Source organism: Bufo bufo, chromosome 3, assembly GCF_905171765.1.
Source record: "Bufo bufo chromosome 3, aBufBuf1.1, whole genome shotgun sequence".
Classification (NCBI taxonomy): Eukaryota; Metazoa; Chordata; class Amphibia; order Anura; family Bufonidae; genus Bufo; species Bufo bufo.
In genome coordinates, this window is record NC_053391.1 from 48,450,759 (window position 1) to 48,478,377 (window position 27,619).

Sequence of the window (27,619 nt, forward strand, 5' to 3'; positions counted from 1 at the left end):
TTTTGAAGCTTGAGGCTCACACTATAGGTAGCAGTCGATATGGTACAAATATCCCCCCTACTTATAGGGGTACTCCCACCGTACACATTTAGGGTGTAGCCGCAGCTAGCAGGCTAGCCTGTATCCATGACTCCCAGAAAGACAGGCACATGGGCAGCCACTTCTCCATCAGGATGGGACAGGCAGTGGCCACCTCACTGGGCAGGGGTCAAGGGACGCTGTTCTGGAGACATGCGGGGCCCCGAGGTCCTACATTTATAAGACACTTATGGGTGAGAATACCCCCTTTAAAGAACCACTGTCTTTTCACGAAGCACCTGCCATGTCCAAAGGGGATCGAGATGTGGAGACCCTCACAAATTGCTGGTACAAAGCTGAGCGCTGTGCCCCTTCGGCTGTCGTCTTTGTACTACAGATGAAGACGACAGACGCTAAATACCTGATCTGTCAAAGGGCCATTTTCTTCTCTTCCAGAGAATACGATCTGTCCAGGCAGGGGTCCGGCACTTCTCACTTGTGTCATAATCGTCAGAGAACAAGTCATATTTATAGGTGGGGGCAAAATTAACTTTTCCTTCTAAGAAACCCCTGAATACCTGAGAGCAAAAAAAAAAAAATTAAAAAAAAATTGACCCCAAAAAAAAAGAAGAAAAACTGCAACATTCAGTTATGATATAATTATATATTGATTATATTCAGTTATATACAAGAGCAAGTTAAAGGGAACCTGTCAGGTGATTTACGCAGCCAGGCATACAATAAACGAAAAGAACCCGAGCGATGCAATTTATAGATTTATATGATTTGGGGCAGAATTTCAGAGTAAAAAGCGCAGCAAATCTTGACAGGACTCCTAAGAGAGACAGCAAGAGTCCCGATTACCCAGCCCACAACCATATTAGAACATATGGGGATCCTAGCTGAAGAAGGACAGAGGAAGCCACGGTTGTTACTGGTTTAATGCGCAACAAAAACACAATACAGTTCTGGTAAAGTGACCATCCTGGTGTGACAATAATGCTGTATATGGCAGGACTTAACGACTTATACCTCCAACAGATGACACTTTATAGGCTCCATGTTTGAGAAAAGAAAAAAAAATGCATACAGAAAGGTATTCCTACTGCATACTTCTGTAAGGAACAGCGAAGCACGCTGCACTATTCCATACAGCAGAAGAAAGAGCCCTGCTCCCAGTAAATACCCGCTCAGGTGCTGTGGTCTCAATAGGTTGTGGCATTCGAGGAGCTAAAAGGGTGGTGCAGCACGGTGGCTCAGTGGTTAGCACTGGTGCCTTGCAGCGCTGGGGTCCTAGATTTGAATCCAACCAAGGACAACATCTGCATGGAGTTTGTATGTTCTCCCCGTGTTTGCGCCGGTTTCCTCCCACACTCCAAAGACATACTGATAGGGACCTTGGATTGTGAGCCCCATTGGGGACAGGGCAATGCTAATGTCTGTAAAGCGCTGCAGAATATGTCAGCGCTATATAAGTGCGTAAAATAAATAAATGATCGGAGTAGTCTCCAATCACGGAGCTTGTTTACTAGGCGTCTACTGTGTAAAACAGCAGGAACCTGCCGAGTATGGTGGTCAGAAGCTCAGCGGGTACCATTTTTAAAGACCCAACATGTGCCACACATGTACGGTGGATGTTGTGAAGGGGTATATAGTGATTTATAGGACTGGCCAAACGAGGCATAGTTTGGCTAAAATGGCAGATGGAAAAAGGTGCTACACTAGTATTTACCGTTCTACTGCATGAGACTGGATATAACACACACACACCTATAGGATGGTCATACCTGTCCACTATTCTTCTGGTTGATCAACTGATCTCCAACAACGAGAGAATCCCAGTTCTGATTCCTGATCAGCTCTTTGACCTCTTCGTTAGGCATATCAATACGATAGTTAAAATCTCCACACCAGAAGATGTAGTCATGAGAAAACAACATTCTCCCCTGGTGAAAAACAACAACACCGCCAATCAGTCCCAAGACATTCTGCAGGATCAGCAGAACGGACAGATGGAGAAAAAGCAGAAGAGAACACAAATCAAAAGTTAAAAGAATAAAAAGGAAAAAGAAGAAAAGCGGAAGAAAAAGAAAAGGAAGACACAAACAGGGGAGAAGAAAGCAAGAAGAAATAAAAAGAGAAAGGACATTCTGTAAGATTAGCAGTGTGCACAGGAAATGAGGCAGAATAAGAAAGAAAGGAGAAAAAAAATGAACAAATGAAATAACAAAAAAGAATAATCTAAAAGGAAAAAAAGAAAGAAAAAAAAAAAGGAAGGAAAGGAAAGGTGGACAAGAGGAGAAGAAGGAGAAGTAGAAAAGGAGAGAAATTGAATAAATCAAGATGCAAATAAAAATTTGAATAATAAAAAAGGAAAAAAGAAGTAAAAAGAAAGAAAAAGAAATGAAGAAGCCAAAAAGGAATAAAGCAAGAACAGAAAGAAAAAGCTTAAAAAAAAAACTTTGAAAACTATAAGAAACAAGAAAAAATACAAGAAAAATGTGGCAAAGTAAGAAAAATAAAGAGAATGGAAAAAGAAAAATGAAGATTAAGACATTGTAAGAGGAAGAAGAAAAAAAACAAACAAAAAAAACAACACATCCCCATTGCCCTTACCATTGGGAAGCTAAGCTTGCGGGCTATTTCATGATAATCCTCATTCCGCTCCTTCACTTGGGACTGCCCAGCTGCAAAGTGACTGCAGACAAAGCAGAGGCTGGTGGTGTGGAACAACATCCTGATGGCCACTGCGCCTTTGTTTCCGGTTGCTCCCCCCATGCCGGTCTTCACCGTGTCTACAGCGACATCCCTGTAATAGAAAGTGAAGCACTCGGGACTGAAGGCATTGGGGTCAACTACTGCCCGACAGAACAGAATGACGACTGACCTGATAAAAGGAGCGTGCTGGGGTCTTATGAATACGAAGAGACAGACTCCGACCAGCTGCTCCGAGGCTAGGAGAACATACTTGTTGTCCCTGGAGATGGTCTTCTGAAGCTCGACAGCCCACAGCTTCTGGTTGGTTGTGCTGTAGAAACCGATAACTAGTTACTAACCAGAGACTGTCCGGAAGGCTCAATGGAATCATCTCCCATCAAGAACCATGACAGGAAGGCAAATAATTCCTTAAGATTACAAGAAAATTCCTTTAAGATGGGTTCCCACTGCCCTAAATCACAATTTTTCATTCCTGCGTCCTACCCCTAAGCCCATTGTAAGCATGACCTTGTTGCTTCCATTTCTCCATCCTTCCTCGGTTACAGAGATCACCATCGTGCCCCTGGAACTTTACAGCAGGAATTTCCATTTTCTGCTGTTTCTGGCGCTCGTTTTCCACCCACCCCAGCATATATTGCTGAGCAAGCGCCATCTTGTAAAGTCTGCAGTGTACGTGACGTCAGTTCACCCTTAGGGCTCATGCACACGAACGCGCCATGTTTTGCCTGGATGCTGCCCGTGTGCTTTCCGTAACAGAACGGGTGGCCCATTCTAGAAATGCCTATTGTCCGCAAAACGAACAAGAATACGACATTCTATATTTTTTGCAGGGCCGCGGAACGGAGGAGGACTGCCCGCGGAGTGCTGTCCACATCTCTTGTAGCCCCATTGAAGTGAATGTGTCCGCATCTGGGAACCAAACCATGTCCGTGGGCATGAGCCCTTACACTGCAGGGACCGGAAAGCAGACCGCTTCATCTGGTATGTGACCTCATTGGAATTTGCAAAAAAGATGGTGGGCCGTCAAGTGATGGCTACATGGTTGGAGGAATTGGCACAGGAAAGTTATTGGCAAATAGTATTCGTTCAACTGGTAAAAGGGAAGACTTGGTTTTCCATTTGTCCCAGAAAACCTCTCTAATCTGGCATCAAAGGAACGGCAAATCTGAACAAAATCACAGCACAGTGAATGGAGCTTTGTTCATACTGTATACATGCTGCAGATTCTTTTAGTGCAAATTTCATTTTGAAATCTGCAGCATGTACACTATCCTGCGGACTGTGTGCAGCTGTTTACCATGGACATCAATGGAGTTCTGAAATCTGCATCTAAATCTGCAACACAGACAACACAAAATGGTTTACTTGAAGGGGGTCATCCCATGACTAATCATATAGTACATGGGAATCTCTTTCTAACAAAGCTAGAACCAGCCCTGTACCTCACATGGATCCAGAGATCTTCACATTCATTGCTCTGCTAGATTTCTATCAAACTGACAGCTCAGGGGAGGGTCTTTTCTGCTGCAGCTCAGGGGGCGTGTCCATGGTCTCCCTATCACAGCTCAGGAGGCGTGTCCATGGTCTCCCTATCACAGCTCAGGGGGCGTGTCCATGGTCTCCCTATCACAGCTCAAGAGGCAGATGAAACTGAGCATGTGCGGCCTTCTCAGTGAGCAGGGCGAAGAAATAAGAAAATAAACAAACAGCAGGTGGCGCTATACAGATACATTTTATTGAATAACTCAGTGGCTATGCTAAATTTTTAACTACATGCAATTACAAAAGTGTTCAGATCCCAGTGCTGGTTTTAAAACTGTAGAATATTTTTCATGGGACAACCCCTTTAACCACCTTACTGTTTTGCCAGAGTCCAGCTCGGGCAGTGGGAAAAGTAGCTAACTGGAGGGGGGAGAGCTGCTTTATATGCTGCTAGCTCCTGAATGGTAGAAGCTAGAAACATACAACTGGTCTTGTTTGAAAGCTGACATTCCATACGAATGACAGCTAAAGTCCAAGCAACAGAGGAGAAATCACTTAAAAATCCAGTCGGGAATAATCGCGGGTAAAACCTGTTTTTACTTTCACTTTCAGCTGCATTCACAGTATGCCGATTTCTATCAGCGATATCTTCCCCTGTACTGAACAGATTGCGGTCATTCTGGTATTGTCTGAAAGCTTGGAATGTCAGCTTATCGCATGTTGTAGCTGCTACCATTCAGGAGATAGCAGTATCTAAAGCAGCCGTCCCCCCTCCTGTTAGCTACTTTTCCCACTGCTGGAGCTGGACTCGGGCAAAACAGTTAGGTGTTTAACCACCTCAGCCCCCAGTGCTTAAACACCCTGAAAGACCAGGCCACTTTTTACACTTCTGACCTACACTACTTTCACCGTTTATTGCTCGGTCATGCAATTTACCACCCAAATGAATTTTACCTCCTTTTCTTCTCACTAATAGAGCTTTCATTTGGTGGTATTTCATTGCTGCTGACATTTTTACTTTTTTTGTTATTAATCGAAATTTAACGATTTTTTTGCAAAAAAATGACATTTTTCACTTTCAGTTGTAAAATTTTGCAAAAAAAACGACATCCATATAGAAATTTTGCTCTAAATTTATAGTTCTACATGTCTTTGATAAAAAAAAAATGTTTGGGTAAAAAAAAAATGGTTTGGGTAAAAGTTATAGCGTTTACAAACTATGGTACAAAAATGTGAATTTCCGCTTTTTGAAGCAGCTCTGACTTTCTGAGCACCTGTCATGTTTCCTGAGGTTCTACAATGCCCAGACAGTACAAACACCCCACAAATGACCCCATTTCTGAAAGTACACACCCTAAGGTATTCGCTGATGGGCATAGTGAGTTCATAGAACTTTTTATTTTTTGTCACAAGTTAGCGGAAAATGATGATTTTTTTTTTTTTTTTTCCTTACAAAGTCTCATATTCCACTAACTTGTGACAAAAAATAAAAAGTTCTATGAACTCACTATGCCCATCAGCGAATACCTTGGGGTCTCTTCTTTCCAAAATGGGGTCACTTGTGGGGTAGTTATACTGCCCTGGCATTCTAGGGGCCCAAATGTGTGGTAAGGAGTTTGAAATCAAATTCTGTAAAAAATGACCTGTGAAATCCGAAAGGTGCTCTTTGGAATATGGGCCCCTTTGCCCACCTAGGCTGCAAAAAAGTGTCACACATCTGGTATCTCCGTACTCAGGAGAAGGTGGGGAATGTGTTTTGGGGTGTCATTTTATATATACCCATGCTGGGTGAGAGAAATATCTTGGCAAAAGACAACTTTTCCCATTTTTTTATACAAAGTTGTCATTTGACCAAGATATTTATCTCACCCAGCATGGGTATATGTAAAAAGACACCCCAAAACACATTCCTCAACTTCTCCTGAGTACGGGGATACCAGATGTGTGACACTTTTTTGCAGCCTAGGTGGGCAAAGGGGCCCATATTCCAAAGAGCACCTTTCGGATTTCACTCCTCATTTTTTCCTGAATTTGATTTCAAACTCCTTACCACACATTTGGGCCCCTAGAATACCAGGGCAGTATAACTACCCCACAAGTGACCCCATTTTGGAAAGAAGACACCCCAAGGTATTCCGTGAGGGGCATGGCGAGTTCCTAAAATTTTTTTTTTTTTGTCACAAGTTAGTGGAAAATGATGATTTTTTTTTTTTTTTTTTTTTTTTCATACAAAGTCTCATATTCCACAAACTTGTGACAAAAAATAAAAACTTCCATGAACTCACTATGCCCATCAGCGAATACCTTGGGGTCTCTTCTTTCCAAAATGGGGTCACTTGTGGGGTAGTTATACTGCCCTGGCATTCTAGGGGCCCAAATGTGTGGTAAGTAGGTAAATGACCTGTGAAATCCGAAAGGTGCTCTTTGGAATGTGGGCCCCTTTGCCCACCTAGGCTGCAAAAAAGTGTCACACATCTGGTATCTCTGTATTCAGGAGAAGTTGAGGAATGTGTTTTGGGGTGTCTTTTTACATATACCCATGCTGGGTGAGATAAATATCTTGGTCAAATGCCAACTTTGTATAAAAAAATGGGAAAAGTTGTCTTTTGCCAAGATATTTCTCTCACCCAGCATGGGTATATGTAAAATGACACCCCAAAACACATTCCCCAACTTCTCCCGATTACGGAGATACCAGATGTGTGACACTTTTTTGCAGCCGAGGTGGGCAAAGGGGCCCATATTCAAAAGAGCACCTTTCGGATTTCACAGGTCATTTTTTACAGAATTTGATTTCAAACTCCTTACCACACATTTGGGCCCCTAGAATGCCAGGGCAGTATAACTACCCCACAAGTGACCCCATTTTGGAAAGAAGAGACCCCAAGGTATTCGCTGATGGGCAAAGTGAGTTCATGGAAGTTTTTATTTTTTGTCACAAGTTAGTGGAATATGAGACTTTGTATGAAAAAAAAAAAAAAAAAAAAAAATAAGCATTTTCCACTAACTTGTGACAAAAAATAAAAAATTCTAGGAACTCGCCATGCCCCTCACGGAATACCTTGGGGTGTCTTCTTTCCAAAATGGGGTCACTTGTGGGGTAGTTATACTGCCCTGGCATTTTCCAGGGGCCCTAATGTGTGGTAAGTAGGTAAATGACCTGTGAAATCCTAAAGGTGCTCTTTGGAATATGGGCCCCTTTGCCCACCTAGGCTGCAAAAAAGTGTCACACATGTGGTATCGCCGTATTCAGGAGAAGTTGGGGAATGTGTTTTGGGGTGTCATTTTACATATGCCCATGCTGGGTGAGAGAAATATCTTGGCAAAAGACAACTTTTCCCATTTTTTTTATACAAAGTTGGCATTTGACCAAGATATTTCTCTCACCCAGCATGGGTATATGTAAAATGACACCCCAAAACACATTCCCCAACTTCTCCTGAGTACGGCGATACCAGATGTGTGACACTTTTTTGCAGCCTAGATGCGCAAAGGTGCCCAAATTCCTTTTAGGAGGGCATTTTTAGACATTTGGATACCAGACTTCTTCTCACGCTTTGGGGCCCCTAGAATGCCAGGGCAGTATAAATACCCCACATGTGACCCCATTTTGGAAAGAAGACACCCCAAGGTATTCAATGAGGGGCATGGCGAGTTCATAGAAATTTTTTTTTTTTGGCACAAGTTAGCGGAAATTGATATTATTAATTTTTTTCTCACAAAGTCTCCCGTTCCGCTAACTTGGGACAAAAATTTCAATCTTTCATGGACTCAATATGCCCCTCACGGAATACCTGGGGGTGTCTTCTTTCCGAAATGGGGTCACATGTGGGGTATTTATACTGCCCTGGCATTCTAGGGGCCCTAAAGCGTGAGAAGAAGTCTGGAATATAAATGTCTAAAAAATTTTACGCATTTGGATTCCGTGAGGGGTATGGTGAGTTCATGTGAGATTTTATTTTTTGACACAAGTTAGTGGAATATGAGACTTTGTAAGAAAAAAAAAAAAAAATTCCGCTAACTTGGGCCAAAAAAATATCTGAATGGAGCCTTACAGAGGGGTGATCAATGACAGGGGGGGGTGATCAATGACAGGGGGGTGATCAATGACAGGGGGGTGATCAATGACAGGGGGGTGATCAATGACAGGGGGGTGATCAGGGAGTCTATATGGGGTGATAACCACAGTCATTGATCACGCCCGTGTAAGGCTTCATTCAGACGTCCGGATGCGTTTTGCGGATCCGATCCATCTATCAGTGCATCCGTAAAAATCATGCGGACATCTGAATGGAGCTTTACAGGGGGGTAATCAATGACAGGGGGGTGATCACCACAGTCATTGATCATGCCCCTGTAAGGCTTCATTCAGACGACCGGATGCGTTTTGCGGATCCGATCCATGTATCAGTGCATCCGTAAAAATCATGCGGACATCTGAATGGAGCTTTACAGGGGGGTGATCAGGGAGTCTATATGGGGTGATCACCACAGTCATTGATCATGCCCCTGTAAGGCTTCATTCAGACGTCCGGATGCGTTTTGCGGATCCGATCCATCTATCAGTGCATCCGTAAAAATCATGCGGACATCTGAATGGAGCTTTACAGGGGGGTAATCAATGACAGGGGGGTGATCAGGGAGTCTATATGGGGTGATCACCACAGTCATTGATCATGCCCCTGTAAGGCTTCATTCAGACGTCCGGATGCGTTTTGCGGATCCGATCCATCTATCAGTGCATCCGTAAAAATCATGCGGACATCTGAATGGAGCTTTACAGGGGGGTAATCAATGACAGGGGGGTGATCACCACAGTCATTGATCATGCCCCTGTAAGGCTTCATTCAGACGACCGGATGCGTTTTGCGGATCCGATCCATGTATCAGTGCATCCGTAAAAATCATGCGGACATCTGAATGGAGCTTTACAGGGGGGTAATCAATGACAGGGGGGTGATCAATGACAGGGGGGTGATCAGGGAGTCTATATGGGGTGATCACCACAGTCATTGATCACGCCCATGTAAGGCTTCATTCAGACGTCCGGATGCGTTTTGCGGATCCGATCCATCTATCAGTGGATCCGTAAAAATCATGCGGACGTCTGAATGGAGCTTTACAGGGGGTTGATCAATGACAGGGGGGTAATCAATGACAGGGGGGTGATCAGGGAGTCTATATGGGGTGATCAGGGGTGATTAGGGGTGATCAGGGGCTAATAAGGGGTTAATAAGTGACGGGGGGGGGGTGTAGTGTAGTGTAGTGGTGCTTGGTGCTACTTTACTGAGCTACCTGTGTCCTCTGGTGGTCGATCCAAACAAAGGGACCACCAGAGGACCAGGTAGCAGGTATATTAGACGCTGTTATCAAAACAGCGTCTAATATACCTGTTAGGGGTTAAAAAAAACACATCTCCAGCCTGCCAGCGAACGATCGCCGCTGGCAGGCTGGAGATCAACTCTCTTACCTTCCGTTCCTGTGAGCGCGCGCGCCTGTGTGCGCGCGTTCACAGGAAATCTCGCGTCTCGCGAGATGACGCGTATATGCGTGACTGTGCGCAGCGCTGCCACCTCCGGAACGCGATCCTGCGTTAGGCGGTCCGGAGGTGGTTAAGAATTTGGATGCAAATCTGCAACTCTGCATCAAAATCTGTGCAATATTTCACTGCGGATTTATGTGAGGATTTCATCTATGTGAACTTGGCCTCAAGGTTCACTCTGCTCGGTCTTTGCTTTTTGTGAAATCCTGAATCATGTCATTCCTGTTCTGTGCGGAGACTGAAGCCAGACATCACAGCGCGCCTGTATCCGCCTACGGAGCTGTTCACACTGATGTTCTGATTAAGGGCAGCGATGTCATATTGGAGGGATCCAACATGATATGTGGCAACTTGGTTATTCGACTCCCGATAACTTATAACGGATCAGTGATTTTTTTTTGCAGGATGCAATATGGTAGCATACTCTGCTGTTCTGACAAGTGTGAACACAGCCCAAGATAGAAAAACATGGCGAACATATTAGAAATTCACAAGAGCTGCGCTCACCTGGCATTGACAATGTTCCCTGCATTCAGTTCCACCATCTCCTCAAACCCGATGGCAAATATATCTGTAGGCTTGCTTCTTCTATCTATAAAGAAAGAACGTTTAGCACAATGGTTAAGTTCTTACTCGCCGTTCAGGCTTCTCAGGGTGACAACCCTTACACGGTGCTTAGAGGCCGTCACTCAGTGTCAGGACAGTATGCATTTTGCAGTCCTTAAAAAACACGGATGACGTTCGCGTGACATATGTATGGCATCTTTTTGTGGATCCATTGTAACAAGATCTATCCTTGTTCGCAAAACAGACAAGAATAGGACATGTTCTACCTTCTTTGCGAGGGCTACGCACCGTACAGCACAAAATACGTTTGTGCAAATGAGCCCTAAATCAGAAATTGAGTTATAGCTCCCACGGTCAACTGAACAGAAGGGTCGCAATGCAAGTAAATCTCTGGATCCACCTTTGGGCTGTATCTTCATAATATAAATGCTGAAATGGGTTGTCAGAATTATTTTTTTAATCTATTAATAATAAAAAAACAAAAAACAAAAACAAACAAACTTCTATTCACTGTTCTGAAGCCCCTCCGCTCCAGTGGCAACGCTCTGATTCTCCCACTGCTGCAGCAATGACCGGCCCGGTCTGCCAGCTGAGATCACGTGCGGTAGTCGCTACCCTCAGCAGTATACAGGAGGAGGTTGCTGAGGCCAGTGATACGGCAGCGATATATGGGCAGCTGTAAAATCAAAGACTGGCGGAGAGGATCAGACTGACAGAGATGGAAGGGTGGCGGGGGGACTTCTGGATGGTGGGGTTATGTACTTTCTATCACATTAATAGCCTCAGTGACTTCTACAAAAAAAAAAAAAAGAGACAATCCCTTGAAGTATAGTATATAGGAAGTGAATATAACATTCTGGAGACAATAAAAATAAAAAGGAAAAGACAAATTCACCTGAAAAACAGCACGAGGGAAGAGAGAGAACACTGCAGGCCGGGCAGGACCACACGGCCAGAGATAATGAGCTATCAGAAGCGTGTAGTGTGACCCCGGACAGGAGGCTATAGCGGATAATCGCCACCTCCCAATCCCTTCACCTACAGCACTGGGCAGCTTTAGCGCATCAATAGGAGGCATTAGAAATACTGGAAATCTGAAAATTAAAACAAAATTCTACTCCAACAGCTGAGGGTTGTGCTGGATTGGTACGGCGCGCTAACCATTTTTTTTTTTTTTTTTATAAATCTGCGCCATGTCCATCCATTTAATTACCAATAACTTATCCATCCTGGGACAGACAGGACTTTTAAATGAAATTCAACACTTTGTGTTGTTTATGTATCACTTATGGAGGATATTTACCTAAATAAAAAAAAAAATAAAAAAAAAAAAAATTATATATATATATATATATATATATATATATATATATATATATATATATATATATATATTTATATATTATTTTTTATTTTTTTAAAGGATCTTGATGATCTATCCTCAGGATAAGTCATCAATATCTGATTGGTGGGGACGGACACACGGCATCTCTGCTGATCAGCTGTTGGAAGGGGCCACGGTGCTACGTCATGTCACATGGCCTTTGTGGAGCTCAGTCCCATTCAAGTGAATGGGACTGAGCTGCAATACCAAGCACAGCCACTATACAGTGTATGGCGCTGCGCCTGGCACTCTGTGAGGGCTCTTTCGGGTGATCAGCTGAGGTACTGGGGGTCAGACAAGCAGATATTGATGAGCTATCCTGTGAATGAGTCATTAATATTTAAGTCCCAGAAAACCCACTGGAGAAGTAATGAGAGGTAACGTTTGTTTCACGTTGTCTTTTATTAACATTTGAGTTATATTTTTGATCTTATGTCATGCTTTTGCGTCCTGTATAAAATTCATGGATATCTATGGGTACATGGTGAGCTCAGCCCCCAGGACTACTGGGAAAAAGTCTTCCCTGCCACTTAAAGGGATCACCTATATATATTTTTTTTATACAAAATAAAACTAGACAATGACACATGACATTAGGTCAGTTTTTTCTTTTCCAACTATAGATATTTTTAATTAAATTTCCTACACAAGATTATGGCGGTGTCGATGTTGCCGGAGCTGCTGCTCTGTTATCAGCATTCAGAGATTTGCTATGTATCATCCACATGGGCTATACAGGAACCCATAGTCTGGAGGGGGCTCACCGTCTTCTCCGGTATAGTGTTGTGGGCATGCTCTGTCACCTGTGCAGAGGTCAATGTGCCAGGAGTGAGAGTAGATAAGCTGTGACCATTATATATTGTGAATGGAGGATCCTGTGTTGTGTGGACAGAGGTTTTATCAGTGATTTGTAATCTTGCCTGTGATGATAACGAGAAGACTGCTGAGAAGTGATCTGTAAGGCAGGGTACACATCTGCGTTATAAACTCCAGCACTGTAATCCGGCGTACATACAGACTTTCAGCCGGACAAAAAAATGCTACACGCAACATTTTTTGTCCGGCTGAAATTCCGCATATGTGTCGGAAAGTGGCCGGATTATACCACCGGATTCGACCTGGCACATCACAGTGGTATCCGGCTATGCCGGATACGATGAACTCTGGCAGTCTGTTCCTCGCAGGAACAGACTGCTGGAGTTCACAGCGCAGATGTGAACTCAGCCTTAGGGTCCATTCACACATCCGGATGAGTTTTGCGGATCCGCAAAACACGGACACCGGCAATGTGCGTTCTGCATTTTGCAGACCGCACATCACCGGCACTATAATAGAAAATGACTATTCTTGTCCGCAAAAATAGGACGTGTTCTATTTTTTCTGGACCCGGAAGTGCAGATCCGCATTTCCGAATCCGGGCAGCACATCGTGCGGCCCCATAGAAATGAATGGGTCTGCAATTCCGTTCCGCAAAATGCGGAACAGAATTACGGACGTGTGAATGGAGCCTTAAGAATAGAAGTCTCAGTCTATTATGAGGCATAGTGCCCAGGGTGTGAACTGTAGGATTTCAGGATTTTTTAAATTTGTGACATAGGAAACTAAACCTGAAAAAAGTCATAAAAATCTGTTTAACATAAAAACTTCATAGAGAATGTATGGCGATACATATTGCGGAAAGAAGGGTGGGGCATGCTGGATTTCAATATGTCCAAACCTTTGGTTCTCAGAGGAAATAAGTCACTGTTGGAGGTGTCCTGCAGAGGTTCGGGCTAGTTTCACACTAACATTAGACATCTCTGGCAGTCTGGATTCAGCATTGCTGGACGCTGACACCCACCGGCCCCATTCACTATAATGGGGACTGGCAGAGATCCGGCCGCAACCCGGAAAACATGCATAGAATTGGCCAGCCGATTATTGTGGTCAGATCTCTGCCGGTCCCCATTATCGTGGCTGGCGGTAACTTCCGGCAATGGCGGAATGCAAAGAGATGCATCAGGATGTTCCCTGCAGGATCTAAAACCGCTGGTGTGAAACTAGCCTAAACCTCTCCCCCCTTCAGAAGACATGTGTATATGGGTGCTGGAACAGGCACTTGGCTAATAGGGATGTAAAGTGTACGACCAGCTTTACCCCACGCGGTTACCTTGGAACTCCTGGATTCCGGCAATTTTTGGAGCATCCAGCAGCCAGTCTGTCAGCGTTTGGTTCTTAAAAGCGATGCTTCGGAATTGCTTCCCACCATTCACATTCCAGGTCCCTACACAGATCCGAATCTTCCTAGGTTTGGCGTACCTGTAGTAGTTCTCACACATGCCCTGCAACACTCTCGGAGACGCTGGCAAGAAGACAAGACAAATAGTCAATCGGAACAGACAAAGCTGCTGGTAAAAAGGGTGATTTAAATGGAAATGAGGGGGACACTGGTGCGGATGCCATCAGCCACCCAAAAAGACCAGATATTGTATTGCAAACTTTTTTTTATTTTTTTTTATTTAATTCTCCCTCTAAATATAAAAACATTGAAGCAACTTTGATTTCATTTTATACCGTTTTGTTTCTACAACTAAGCAGACTGTCTCCATGGTAACAGACAACAAACCCTATGTAGTCTGATCCCGCACTCATATTCCCTTCCATCCGTCCTCTACTTCTGGATCATTTACCAAATAAAAAAACGGCCCAAAACAGGGGACAAATGGAATAAAGTAGGAGACTGCAATACTGAAGGATTACACCGCACAGAATTCATTTTCTGGCTGTTACCATGGAGACAGTCTGCACAGGGGCTGTAGAAATTATTTTTAGAGGGTTCATCTGCAATTTCTTTTCTTTAATGGTCCACCCCTTCATGTGATTAATTACATTAGCAGTGATTATGTTGAAAATATTCTTACGAGACCAGCACTGCGCTTTCCAGTGTAATTAGGCTGCAGGTATTTCCTGGATCCTAACCTTGTAACAACCCACAATGTACATAGGTTGCACCTGCGCAGTCAGGTAGCCTCTGGCGCTGTGAGCCGCCTGTGCCCGAGCCTGCCTGACTGCACAGGCGCAACCCACATGTATCGCGGGTTGTAACTGGACTAGGATGTACGGCACGTGATCCAGAAAGTGCCTGCAATCTAATAACACCGGGAAGCGCCGCGCCGGCCCTGTAGGAATATTGTCTTCATTATTACTGTTAATATGCTTAATCACATGAAGGGGTGGACTATTAAAACACTTTTAAAAATCGCGGTTAACTCCTGTAAGGGCGCATTCACATGACCGTACGTGGCCGCCGCTACCATAGAAAATGCCTATTCTTGTTAGCAATCGCGGACAAGAATAGGACATGCTTTATCTTCTTTTTGCGGAGCAACGCAGCTTTTGTGAGCCCCATTGAAATGAGTGGGTGCGGAACGGATGCGGACTCATACGGTCGTGTGAATGAGCCCTAAGGCGTATTACAAAGCTGCTTTCATTTTTCATTTCAGATTTATTGGGACAATAAAAAATAAAAAAATATGGCAGTGATAGCCTTTAACGAATATTCACTGTACAAACCATAGTATGTCACCGCACACAGCAGAACTTGGAGACGGACCACAAAATTACACAGGCATTATACAAAAAAAAAAAAAAGTATCCAAATTGAGGGATGAGGTTAGTCTAATAACTGTACCTGATTGTAACATGAGCTCAGATACTGACCATGCAGCAAGAGGGAAGGAATAGACAGTTGGTTAATAGCAGATTAGAGAGGTAAAAACAAGCACAAGCTTCACAAATGTCAGAAATTCATGTCTAAACACAAGTGAAAGCTGAGACGGAGGGTCTGCAACCAAAGCAGTTGCTTCATGAAGACTCCCGTGTGCTGGAAGAGACAAGACAACCTCTACAGATTCCACAAGACGGCATTGTAGTTAAAGAAGCACTAAAAACCGAAAAAGGAGTGATAATCTTGTACTGTGTTCCTCAGTCTGCAGGGTTTTCTACATGTTCCCGAAACAAACAGGCAGGGAACACGTGGGTTTATTTCCTGGTACATTTTCGGCTGGGCGATGGAGCCTACTGAATGCAATTTCAGCAAAAAAAGCCAATGAAAGGCTATGTACACCTTTGGGGGCATTTTTTTTTTATTGCATTGTACCATTGGTCTTTATTAAAAATGTTGAGCCCCTTTCTCTGTACAGCCTTGAGATTCTCTAGTAGCAGGCTCTGTATTTTTACTGTTTTCCATCAGGCGGCTCAGCTGACGGCTCCTGATCTCTGACCTTTTAAACACTCATTATAGCGCAGTCCTTATCTTACCGATAAGAATGTGGCTTAAAGGGAACCTGTCATGTGGATATTTGATTATAAACTAACTAATTATATACAATCATTAACTACTAAAAAGTGCCTTAAGATGTATTCACTTACTGGTGTGACAGATGGTTACCTCATAATATACACACAAAGATGCCACATGCTAATGAGCTGATTTGAGTCCAGCGTGATGTCAGTGAGTCCAGCGTTTTTTTTAATTCAGAGCTATAGCCACTCCCCTGCCCACCTGCTACTGATTCATATGGAAAATAACTGTCAATCAGCAGCAGGTAGGCGGGAAGAGTCAGGAGCTCATGAATATTCAGGACTCATCATTATAAGCTAGAGCTTTTCAATACAAGATGTTGGCAGATTGACTGGGTCAATTAAAGAAAGTTAGCCAGCATTTTTCTAAGAGAATCAGTCACTTATTTATGTTGCCCTTAGTTAGGACACCATAAAACTGGTGACAGGTTCCCTTTAAATAAGTGTTTTTAGTAATTTAGAGATAAGATTCACACAGCTAGACAGTTAACCCTTTGTAACAGATCAACTGAATAATTTTGACCAATTGACAAAATTATTTTCAGCCCAAAATGAGTAAAATGCATCGGATCGCTACCGATGACTGTTCCAGAGGAAAGGTCATCAATACTAATTACCAGATAACCCCTTTAAGAGTTTTGCTTGCTCCTCAGTAGAGTCAAGCTTTAGGCAAGGTATGAAACGCTGACAATGTTTACACAGAATTACCGGTAGAGAAACCTCTTTTTAGCTGAAGCATTTGTGTCTGTAAAATAATAAATCTCCGGATTAGTAATACTTACCATGCAGACTTCCCGTGGTCAGAAGAGCTCGCGCTTTATCGGCCAAGTCACTGTTTAAGGTGTTTCCTAGGAGCAGCACATCAATTGCTTCTTGTTTTGAGCCATCAAAAAAATTGCTCTGTATTGTCCTCGTAACAGACCGTGCGCCATCTTTCAACTTTCCACCCTGCAAAATGACCACAATAAAGCTGTTGACTGGTTCTCTATACAGGAAGGAAACCGTTTTTCTTTTTTTAGATTTCAAAAGGTAAAAACAAGCTTGATATCATCTCAAACTAGGAAACTAAAAGACTGTGTTCACCTCCACCACATACTGCTCCAATGAATCCACCAAGAAAAGAACACAATTCTAAATTGCCTACTGTTTGTGCCTAAAGCTACTATGCCGACTTGTGTCTCCATAGTAACAGACTACAAACCAGCCCTGTGTAGTCTGATCCTGCAGACACACTCCCTTCTGGTAGACGGTATTACCAAGCAGTAGGAGCAGGAGAGGATTGGAATCCTAAAGTGGCCCTGGAAAAAAAATACTGAATAGTAGCCCCATGGTGTAGGAGGGTCTCTTGACAGGAGGCAGAGCAACAAAGGTAGGGGGATCATTAATACCATAGTGCAAAATACCACAGAATATGCTGCCCCAAAAGCTGTCCCCGAGTTGGCCATCAATAGCTGCCATTTTCTCTCCTCCTCTTCCAGTTGTCTCTGATTAAGATATGGAGCAGGGGGCTTAGGAAAGGAGATGGGGGCCATAGTTGAATTCAGGAGGGCATGTGTCGCTGGCCGGGTACACGAGTATCTGATTCTCACAGAGTTAATTACCACTGATAGCTCATTATGTACCCAGCCAGCTGCAGAGGTGGGGGGGGCTTGGGTGGCCCCCTGGGCATCGATCCACCAGGAAATTTCCCTGTAAGGTCTACGGCCAGTCCACCCCTGAGTAGGGGCACATACGGAATAGAGTAGGATTGCAGGATCAGACTACGAAGAGGTTTGTTGTCTGTTACCAAGGAGACGTATAGATCTGCATAGAGGCTGTAGATACAAAATGGTAGGAAATTTTCGATAAAAAAGGTTGTTTGCCTTATTATTCAATTGCAAAGATGGACAAGGAGGCTTGGACCTGAACGTTCGGAATCTTAGGGCTGAAACGATTACTCGATTAAATCGAGTAATTCGACACAAAAAAATCCTCGATGCAAATTTTTTGCATCGAAGATTCGTTCGTGTCATGAGACCATGGAGCGGGAGTGAAGCGCTTGCTATTACTCCCGCTCCGTGGTCTCCCGCGGCGCTTGGAATACTCACCTTTCCAGCAGGCGGCCTCCGGACACTCCACAGTACGTCCATGGTCTCGTGCTGCTCTGACCTCCTGACGTACGCACGCCGTGACCTGACGCACTGTGTGACGTCAGGAGCAGAGCAGCACAGAACGATGGAGTGTCGGCAGCGCCCCTGCTGGAAAGGTAAGTTGGTGAAACCGAGGGGGTGGGGGCGCAACTAAGGCCGGGCGCCTGGAGTGCACAGCGTCATAGTAACCAATGACACTGTGCAATCCGGGTGTCAGGAGCAGCATGGGGGCAGAGCTGATGGCACAAGGGGGGGCAGAGCTGATGGCACAAGGGGGGGCAGAGCTGATGGCACAAGGGGGGGCAGAGCTGATGGCACAAGGGGGGGCAGAGCTGATGGCACAAGGGGGGGGGCAGAGCTGATGGCACAAGGGGGGGGGCAGAGCTGATGGCACAAGGGGGGGGGCAGAGCTGATGGCACAAGGGGGGGGGCAGAGCTGATGGCACAAGGGGGGGGCAGAGCTGATGGCACAAGGGGGGGGGGCAGAGCTGATGGCACAAGGGGGGGGGGGGCAGAGCTGATGGCACAAGGGGGGGGGCAGAGCTGATGGCACAAGGGGGGGGGGGCAGAGCTGATGGCACAAGGGGGGGGGCAGAGCTGATGGCACAAGGGGGGGGGGGGGGCAGAGCTGATGGCACAAGGGGGGGGGCAGAGCTGATGGCACAAGGGGGGGGCAGAGCTGATGGCACAAGGGGGGGGCAGAGCTGATGGCACAAGGGGGGGCAGAGCTGATGGCACAAGGGGGCAGAGCTGATGGCACAAGGGGGCAGAGCTGATGGCACAAGGGGGCAGAGCTGATGGCACAAGGGGGCAGAGCTGATGGCACAAGGGGGCAGAGCTGATGGCACTGGGTGGGGAGAGCTGATGGCACTGGGGGAACTGATGCACTTGGGCTGATCGCACAGTGGGGAACAAAGGACGTTGGGGACTAATGGAAGGGGGTCTGAGTTTTTATAAAGGAAAACAGTCTATTAATTATTTTTTTCTTATTAGATTACTCGATTAATCGTAAAAAATAATCGATAGAATACTCGATTACTAAAATAATCGTTTACTGCAGCCCTAGTTCGGATTCAGCAGAGGTCCAAAAGCTCAGAGAGCTCTACCAACATCTTCACACATTTCTTCTATAAATTATCTCCACCATTCCTGGTGAAGGAGCCACGCAGACACCGAACCCACTAGAGACTGTGTGCACTTCACTGGCTTTATGAATCACCTGCATTTGCCTCCTATGGTACAGACGACAGCAGGAGGCAATGAGCAAGCGTCCAGGCTCCCCGAGGAGAGCTATGGAGAGAACTGGAAAGACAGACGCCTCTATACACAGCAAGCCGGAGACTTTATATCGCCATATATTACACTGGAGGGCCCCCAGCCTATAACACACAGGTCATAACTCCGGAGGACAGACGCACAATCCTCTGCTGAACTCAATTTACACTGAAATTTCTATAGAAATAATTTAATAAAAGGAGAAAAGGGCATTTTAAATTAAATAAATGGATAACCAGAGGCCGTATAGAGATCTCGGGTAAACGTGAGCCTCATACTACACATATAACCGCTATACCAGTGACAGGATGCAATATACACGGCTTAAATCAAGTTAAGTCGCTGGTTTCCTGGGTGGTGTTTCCTTTGAACTTGTGACCTTATGCAGTCGTTTTCTCTTGTGCCATAGACCCGGAGGCCACACGCTATTCATGACACCCAGATAGCGAGCAGAAGACTAATATATTTCTATGGACGATGCATGTCCGCCAAACTGAGGACTCCTCTGTTGGAGGCATCTTGGATTTAGTCGACATGAGCTCATTTACATATTTTTTCCATTGGGGCATTGCCTGAAAATAAGTCGCTGGGTCTCTTCAAGGTGAACCAATACCCCATGTTCAGAAGCAGCGGTGGACGATAAGTTACCCCTTTAAATTAACCAACATCTAAAAGTTTCCTTAAAGTACAAAAGCTTCATTAGAAATACTCACCATTCATTCAAAGAGGCAGAAGGAGAGGAACCGAGAGGGAGCAGGAGAAAAGCAGGCAAGAAGTTATAAGACTATAAGAACAAGGAGTTTACAACACGGAGAAGAAAAGAAGAACGTAAAATACTAACAGTGGCATGCAAGGAGTTAATATGGCAATAATAATAATGATAATAATAAAGATAATAATTGAAGCAGAAAGGTTATTAAAAACCGTTATGTCAGTGTATATTAGAAGCCAGGACCAGATGCATCAGTATCAGCAGCCAAAAACATGCAGGTGGCGGATTCTAACGTGGCGGGATAAGCGGTGCCCCAGTCATCTACCCCTCTTCTGAGTGACCGCTTACAGGACTTGAATATTGATAAACCTACCCTCAGGATAGGTCATCAATATAAGATTGATGGGGTCTGACATCAGCTGTTTGAAGGGCCCTGCACCTCTTCATAGCATACCAAACACAGCGCCGTACATCATAGAGTGGCTGTGCCCAGTATTGCAGCTCAGTCCCATTCACTAGAATGCTGCACAGAGGTGATGTGACGGCACAGGCTGGAGAAAGGGTCGCAACACTTACCTGAGCACCATGGCTAGTTTCATCGGCTAATCAGCACGGGCAAGGATTAGAGAACTGGTTGTCAATATTTAAAGAGAAGCCGTCATCTCTGCCGACATGTCTATTGTAGTAAGTACTTGCATTCTCCATGTAATAATCCTTCTGGAGCCTCTGTTCTTATATGATGTACCTACCATTCCTTTATTATTTCTACTTTATGAAATAATGAATCGCCAGCAGTTTGCAGTAGAGGTACAGATGGGTGTCACCAGTTGGGAGTGTGCCCCTGGACAGTCCAACCCCAGCAGCACTGATTGGAAAAGGTCAGACACACCTGCTACTGGTAACACCCAACAGTACCTTTACTGCAGACTGCTGCCAATTTGTAAACTTCTGGCAGGAATACTAGAGGAATGGCACAGCATACAGTGATAAGAACAGATGTTCCAGAATTGTTATTACATGGGGGATGCAAGTAGTTACTGACCCAGATAAGTCAGGAGAGGCAACGGGTCTTCTTTAAAAGGGTTTTCCAGGCTCCTGATATTGATGACCTATCCTCAGGATCGGTCTTTGATATCCAATCGGTAAGGGCCCAACACTCAGCGCCCCCTTAATCAGCGGTTACCTGCAGCTTCCAGAGCTGGAACTCTAGCACTTTGAATAGAACAGGAAGAACAGCTCCGTTCTAAGCGTAGTGGCCATGCCAGGTTACTGCAGCTAGTTATCATTGAGCTGTTCATCCGGTTCCTATCAAAGTGCTAGTTCCAGCTCTGGAGGCTGCCGGTAACAGCTGATCGATGGGGGTGCCGGGTGTTGGGCCCCCAATAATCGGATATTGATAACCTATCCTGAGGATAAGGCCATCAATATCAAGAGCCTGGAAAACCCCTTTAACTCCCAGTAAACCCTTTTAACTTATGTCAAAAGGTAGCGTCGTATGTGAATGGAGAAGAAATAACGTTATTTGGTTTTGCTGTGGTTGGATAACTAGTTATAAAAGGGCAAAGCAAATGATTTGTGGCGTTTCAGGTGCGCTTTTAACAATCTTTATTATTGTTCTAAAGCATCAGATAAAAATAATCCATGTGCAGCCTCATCAGGCTTCAAACGCCCCTTCAATCTGCCCAGCGCTTCTTACTTAGGGCTCGGTCACACAAATGTTTTTTGCGTTCCGTATACAGAACCATTTAAATGGTTCCGAAAAAAAAAAAAAAAAAAGAATGTACTCTGTATGTCTTCCATATCTGTTCCGTTTTTAAGGAACCATCTATTGAAAATGTTATGCCCAGCCCAATTTTTTCTATGTAATTACTGTATATGCCATACGGAAAAATGGAATGAAACCGGAAACCCTACTGAAACAAAAAACGGATCCGTTAAAAACGGCCTGCAAAACACTGAAAAAGCCATACGGTCGTGTGAACAAGCCCTAACATTGAGAAGGTCAGTAAGTACCGAGGACAGATGGAAGGGATCACGACTGCAGGATCAGACTGCAAACAGGTTTTGTTTGTAGTCTGTAACCATGGACACACATACATCTGCAGAGGAGATGTATAGACGGCAGGAGATTTTTAAGCAAAGCTACCTGCAAAATCATTTCATTTCACTGGAGGCTGGACATGCCCCTCAGCATCAAGAAGGTGTATATGTACAACTGGTCAGGCCCCTTTCACACGAGCGAGTTTTCCGCGCGGGTGCAATGCGTGATGAGAACGCATTGCGCCCGCACCGAATCCGGACCCATTCATTTCAATGGGTCTGTGTACACGAGCGTTGTTTTTCACGCATCACTTGTGCGTTGCGTGAAAATCGCAGCATGTTCTATATTCTGGCTCCATAGAAGTGAATGGGGCTGCGTGAAAATCGCAAGCAACTGCGGACGCGATGTGTTTTTCACTGATGGTTGCTAGGAGATGTTGTTTGTAAACCTTCAGGTTTTTTATCACGCGCGTGAAAAACGCATCAATGCGCAATGCACCCGCGCGGAAAAAACCTGAACAACTGAACGCAATCGCAGACAAAACTGACTGAACTTGCTTTGCGAAATCGTGCATTTTTAACTGAATGCATCCGGATCTAATCCGTCATGCTCGTCTGCAAGGGGCCTTAAAGTGTTTTTATCTTTCAGAACAATAAAAAGTAAAATAAATAAATATAAATGTAATAAAAAAAGGCAATCACCACCTCAAACCCCCTTTGTTCTAGTGTAGCCACTACTGTCAGCAATGACAATGTTCTGGATGCAGTGGAGACGTATCTGTATACTACACATGACCGCTGCAGCCAGTCACTGGCCTCAGGGGTGTACCGCACGTCTCCGCTAGAGTCAGGACAGTGGAGCAGAGTGGGAAGGACAGGGAGCTGGCACTTGAGAAGGGGACTGAAGAGGATTGGTATACTTTTATTGTGCCAATAGACCCTGCCATTTTTTTTTTCCGCACTTGCTTGCGATTTTCACGCAGCCCCATTAACTTCTATGGGGCCTGCGTTGCGTGAAAGAGCTATGTTAGAGCATGCTGCGATTTTCACGCAACGCACAAGTGATGCGTGAAAATCACCGCTCATGTGCACAGCCCCATTCCTCTATAGTGAATGGGGCTTGCGGCAGTGTGTTCCGGCAAGCAGTTCCGTCGTCGGAACTGCCTGCGGATCCGCCGATCTGGATGTGACTGAAAGCATTTGAGAGACGCATCCGGATGCGGATCCAAGTCACAAATGCATTGCAAGGACGTATCCGTCTCTCCGCTTGTCATGCGGACAGACGGATCCGTCTTGTATCTTTTTACACATTTTTACGGAAGGGCGGATCCAGCATTCCGGTATTTTGAATGCCGGATCTGGCACTGACACATTCTTATGGGGGAAAATGCCTCAGACAAGTCTTCAGTTTTTTTTCGCCGGCAATAAAACCGTAGCATGCTACGGTTTTATCTTTTGCCTGATCAGTCAAAATGACTGAACTGAAGACATCCTGATGCATCCTGAACGGATTACTCTCCATTCAGAATGCATGGGGATATGCCTGATCAGTTCTTTTCCGGTATAGAGCCCCTGTGACGGAACTCTATGCCGGAAATGAAAAACGCTAGTGTGAAAGTAACCTAAAATATTAAGTTTAAATCCCCCCTTTCCCAATTTTACATATAAAATATATAAACAATAAATAAATAAACATATTACATAGCGCTGCGTCTGAAAAGTCCAAACTATTAAAAAATATCTCCTATGCGGTGAGCGCCGTAACAGAAATAAATAAATAAAAACCATGCGATTTGCCATTTTTTAGTCACCTTGTCACTCCAAAAAAATAGGCTAGGACTGTTCTATTATGGGCCGAACGTTTCATAAAATGCTAAATGCACGCGGCTTTTTTTGGTGTTTTTTTTTTTATTTTTTATCGTGGTATTGAGTATCGCAATACTTTTTTATGGTGACGAAAGAGATTCAAAATTTTGGTATTGAAACAACCCTACGCCAATCTGATCGGCGTAGCGTTGTCACGATACCAAAGTTTTGATTCGGTTTCGATTTGGCTCCTAAATTTTTCAGTTAATGAGCCAATGGCTACTAGGTATTTTTTTTTGTCTGGAGCACTGGAATGGCCACAGTGTAATACTTAATCACTCCTGCGGAGGCGCTGCAGGGAAACTGGATACTTACTACCAGGTTTCCTCACAGATTACAGCCGATTCCTGCAGGGACCGCCCAGCAGAGTACATTACTGATCTGCTTACTCTCCGTTTGGTGCTGAGAATCCCTTTAAATGGTAAGAAGGACTGATGTAAACCCACTGTCCGCCTGAAACCTAAGGTAGAGCGAGAAACATCCCTGGAATGTGCTCAGATCCAGATGACTAAAAAAGGACACTGGTTTCAGGCAGATCGTACGGATAGAGACGGTGAAAAGTTCAGATCATCATCCTGGGCTGAGGAACAGACAGGGACGAGAACGGCCAGTTCTGATCTGAAGGTTTGATAATCCAGAGTTTATTCAGGATATTCAGCAGGCTGCTCGTGAGCAGCAATTAATAACCGTCTAATGGAGCTGTGTGATTAGATATTTATTAAAGGATCCGGCACTGAAAACAATGTAATTCAAAGGGTGACTGGTTCCGTCAGCCATTGACTTTCAATGTATTTAGTGACGGAGCAGTTTTTTTCCCATTTTGAATTCACACAGCCGCATCCTGATGTGCAAAATCAAAACAGATCCGATTAATTAACAATGCAAGTGTGAAAGTAGCCTTATCCGACATGGGTGTCATATCCGTTTTTTTTTTTTTTTTAAGAAAGCTTCCTCTGTTGTTCCTTTTGGAAATGCATAAATAAACGGACAACTCGGTGTGATCATTCTCCTCGTCAATGGAGTTTCCCCTACACCCTGGTCAATCAGCGCAGCCAGACTGATAAAGTGACGCCCAGTTGTGAATTTATTAGTTTCCAAGAGGAATAACAAAAGAACAGCTCACAGCAGAAGTCTAAGGCCTCCTGCACGCGAAACGTGTGCACCCCCGTGGCCGTATTGCGGACCGCATTTGCGGATCCACAATACACGGGCGCCGTTCCGTGGGCATTCCGCATCACGGATGCGGACCCATTCACTTCAATGGGTCCGCAAATCCGGAATGGTGCGGAATGGAAACTCACAGAAGCACTACGGAGTGCTTCCGTGGGGTTTCGTCCCGTACTTCCGTTCCGCAAAAAGATAGAACATGTCCTATCTTTTTGCAGAACGGGCGGCTGCCCCAATGTCGGTGTTCGTGCATTGTGGGCTGCAGCACGGTCATCTAAGACAAGATACGCCTGAATTGTGATCTGACGAAAAAAATGGTAAAAAAAAGTATTTACTCAAAATCAAAAGAATAGCTGAAAGGTCTTTTGTAAGATGACGTCAGGGAGAAATCATAGAAAGCTTGGGGTGTCCGGGCACATGGTGGCAGCGCTGAAAAGTCTGCCCACATGAATAGCAAAATGAATGAAAACAATGAGAAAATCCATAGTGACTGAAAGAGGTGAGTAACAGCCTAAATAACCGAAACGGCAAAGACCACATAACCGTACATATCACATGCGTGCCGTCTATAGTCGGTCCCTCCATCCTGTAGCATCATGCGTCTTTATGATAATTCACATATGGCAAAAAAACAATCCGAGCACCATAACCCGCTGCGGGCAGACGGGCATTCCCCAGATGTCTCTCACCTTGGCTTTTCCCTCGAGAGCTCCAGTGCCGGCGTATATTTTACTAATGGAGTCTCCATTTGTGGACCACATGGAGCGGAAGACTTCCTGGAAGCGGGTGACCAGCTGCGGCTTCTCTGCGAGTCCAAGGGCTTCAAGCTGCTTTAAGAGCATCTGAGCGGAGACAATAATGAGAACAGGTTAACCTATGGAATAAAAGCAGCAAATCTGAGGCTCAATTATTTAACACTCCAGGTCGTTACGTTTGGATGGTAAAAGCTGACGGAAGCGTTCCAAAAATGAAAAGGCTTGCCCGAGATTAGCTAAATGGAGGTTTTTTTTTTTGACCCTCAGAAACGGTGCCAGGGCTGTGCCCACCCTCCAGTCACTTGGATAGAGATAAGCTGCAATACCAGACACCACCCATGGACAAGAGTGGCGCTGTTTCAGATAAGCAGCAAATACTGTACAACCCTGTTAGGGCTCATGCACGCGACCGCAAAAAACTGATCTGCAAAATATACGGATGACGTCCGTGTGCTTTCCGTATTTTGCGGAACGGAACAGCTGGCCCCTAATAGAACAGTCCTATCCTTGTCTGTAATGCGGACAATAATCGGACATGTTCTATTTGTTTGCGGAACGTACATACTGAAACGGAACGCACACGGAGTAACTTCTGTAACTTTTTTTGCGGACCTATTGAAATGAATGATTCCGCCAACAGTTGGCAACAAAAAAACGGAACAGACACGGAAAGAAAATAAAGTTTGTGGGCATGAGCCCTCAGCAATAGTCCACTTCACTTCAAGCAGGACATGGGGAAATCCTAGCAGGCCGTAATGAAGCAGCTCTGAAGCCATTTTGACTCCTGGAAAGTGAACTCCCATACAGAATGCCTTAATGAATGGGCAGAGTGCTCCTGAATCGCTCTGCCTGATCAGAGGGAGAACTGTGCGGCAGTGCGGTTAGAGCTGCCGTGTCTTCTCCGTCTACTGTCTGCAGTCATCTCTACAATCAGCACGGAGATGGAACAGGAGGTGAAACTCTCAGGGCTCCTCCACACGTCGTGGAATTGCTGAGGACGGAAAATCTGTAGCCCATTCCTGTACAAGCAGAGCGAATGAGACTACTACAAGCCTCATCCACGTGCTGCGTAAAGTCTAAATGCAGAAAATGACCTGTGGTTCGGATTTGCGACGTGGAAGGGTCACAAATGTTTTGCAAATTTTCTCCATTGAGTTCAATGGTCAAGTTAAAATCAGCAACAAACACAAGTGTTGAGGATTTTGCTGCCGATTATCCAAAAACCTCAGCATAATCATAATAAGCAAGACCTAAAAACACAGATAAAACATCACTATACTCCCCTCCCCTGGCACTTCTGTGACTCCCCTGGCCGGAACATCTGAGTAGGGGGCCAGTTGTACAGAGGCCCGTGGTCTTCCGGAGGTGCGCTGCCATGGGGGGTGCCAGGGCAGATGAGTATAGTGTCCTCTTTTGCCACTCAGCTGGTTTTAACAGGTGAAACCCAACTCTGCACAATTTGGTGCTGGCTTTTCTGTTGTATATTTCCCTGTGGATTCTTGCGGAAATTTTCCACAACAATTCCACTACACGTGGATGTCCCCCTAGTGGCTATGTTGGAGAGGTGACTAAACACTGGACACTGGGTATGTAGCATTAACCCATCCACTAGTGATCCTAAAG

The 27,619-nt window shown here is 44.9% G+C and overlaps 1 protein-coding gene across 3 annotated transcripts in view; it reads right to left on the reverse strand.

Moving 5' to 3' along the window:
* Window positions 1-27,619, reverse strand: part of SYNJ1 (synaptojanin 1) — a 102,281-nt gene that overhangs the window by 34,153 nt on the left and 40,509 nt on the right. For all 3 annotated transcript variants that reach the window (XM_040423199.1, XM_040423198.1, XM_040423197.1), the window contains exons 11-18: window positions 25,931-26,083; window positions 16,835-17,000; window positions 13,861-14,052; window positions 10,268-10,352; window positions 2,906-3,046; window positions 2,635-2,827; window positions 1,806-1,964; window positions 440-596 (exon numbers count right to left, since the gene is read on the reverse strand). In XM_040423199.1, coding sequence (XP_040279133.1) covers window positions 440-596; window positions 1,806-1,964; window positions 2,635-2,827; window positions 2,906-3,046; window positions 10,268-10,352; window positions 13,861-14,052; window positions 16,835-17,000; window positions 25,931-26,083 — 1,246 coding nt within the window. The remainder of the gene's footprint in view (window positions 1-439; window positions 597-1,805; window positions 1,965-2,634; window positions 2,828-2,905; window positions 3,047-10,267; window positions 10,353-13,860; window positions 14,053-16,834; window positions 17,001-25,930; window positions 26,084-27,619) is intronic.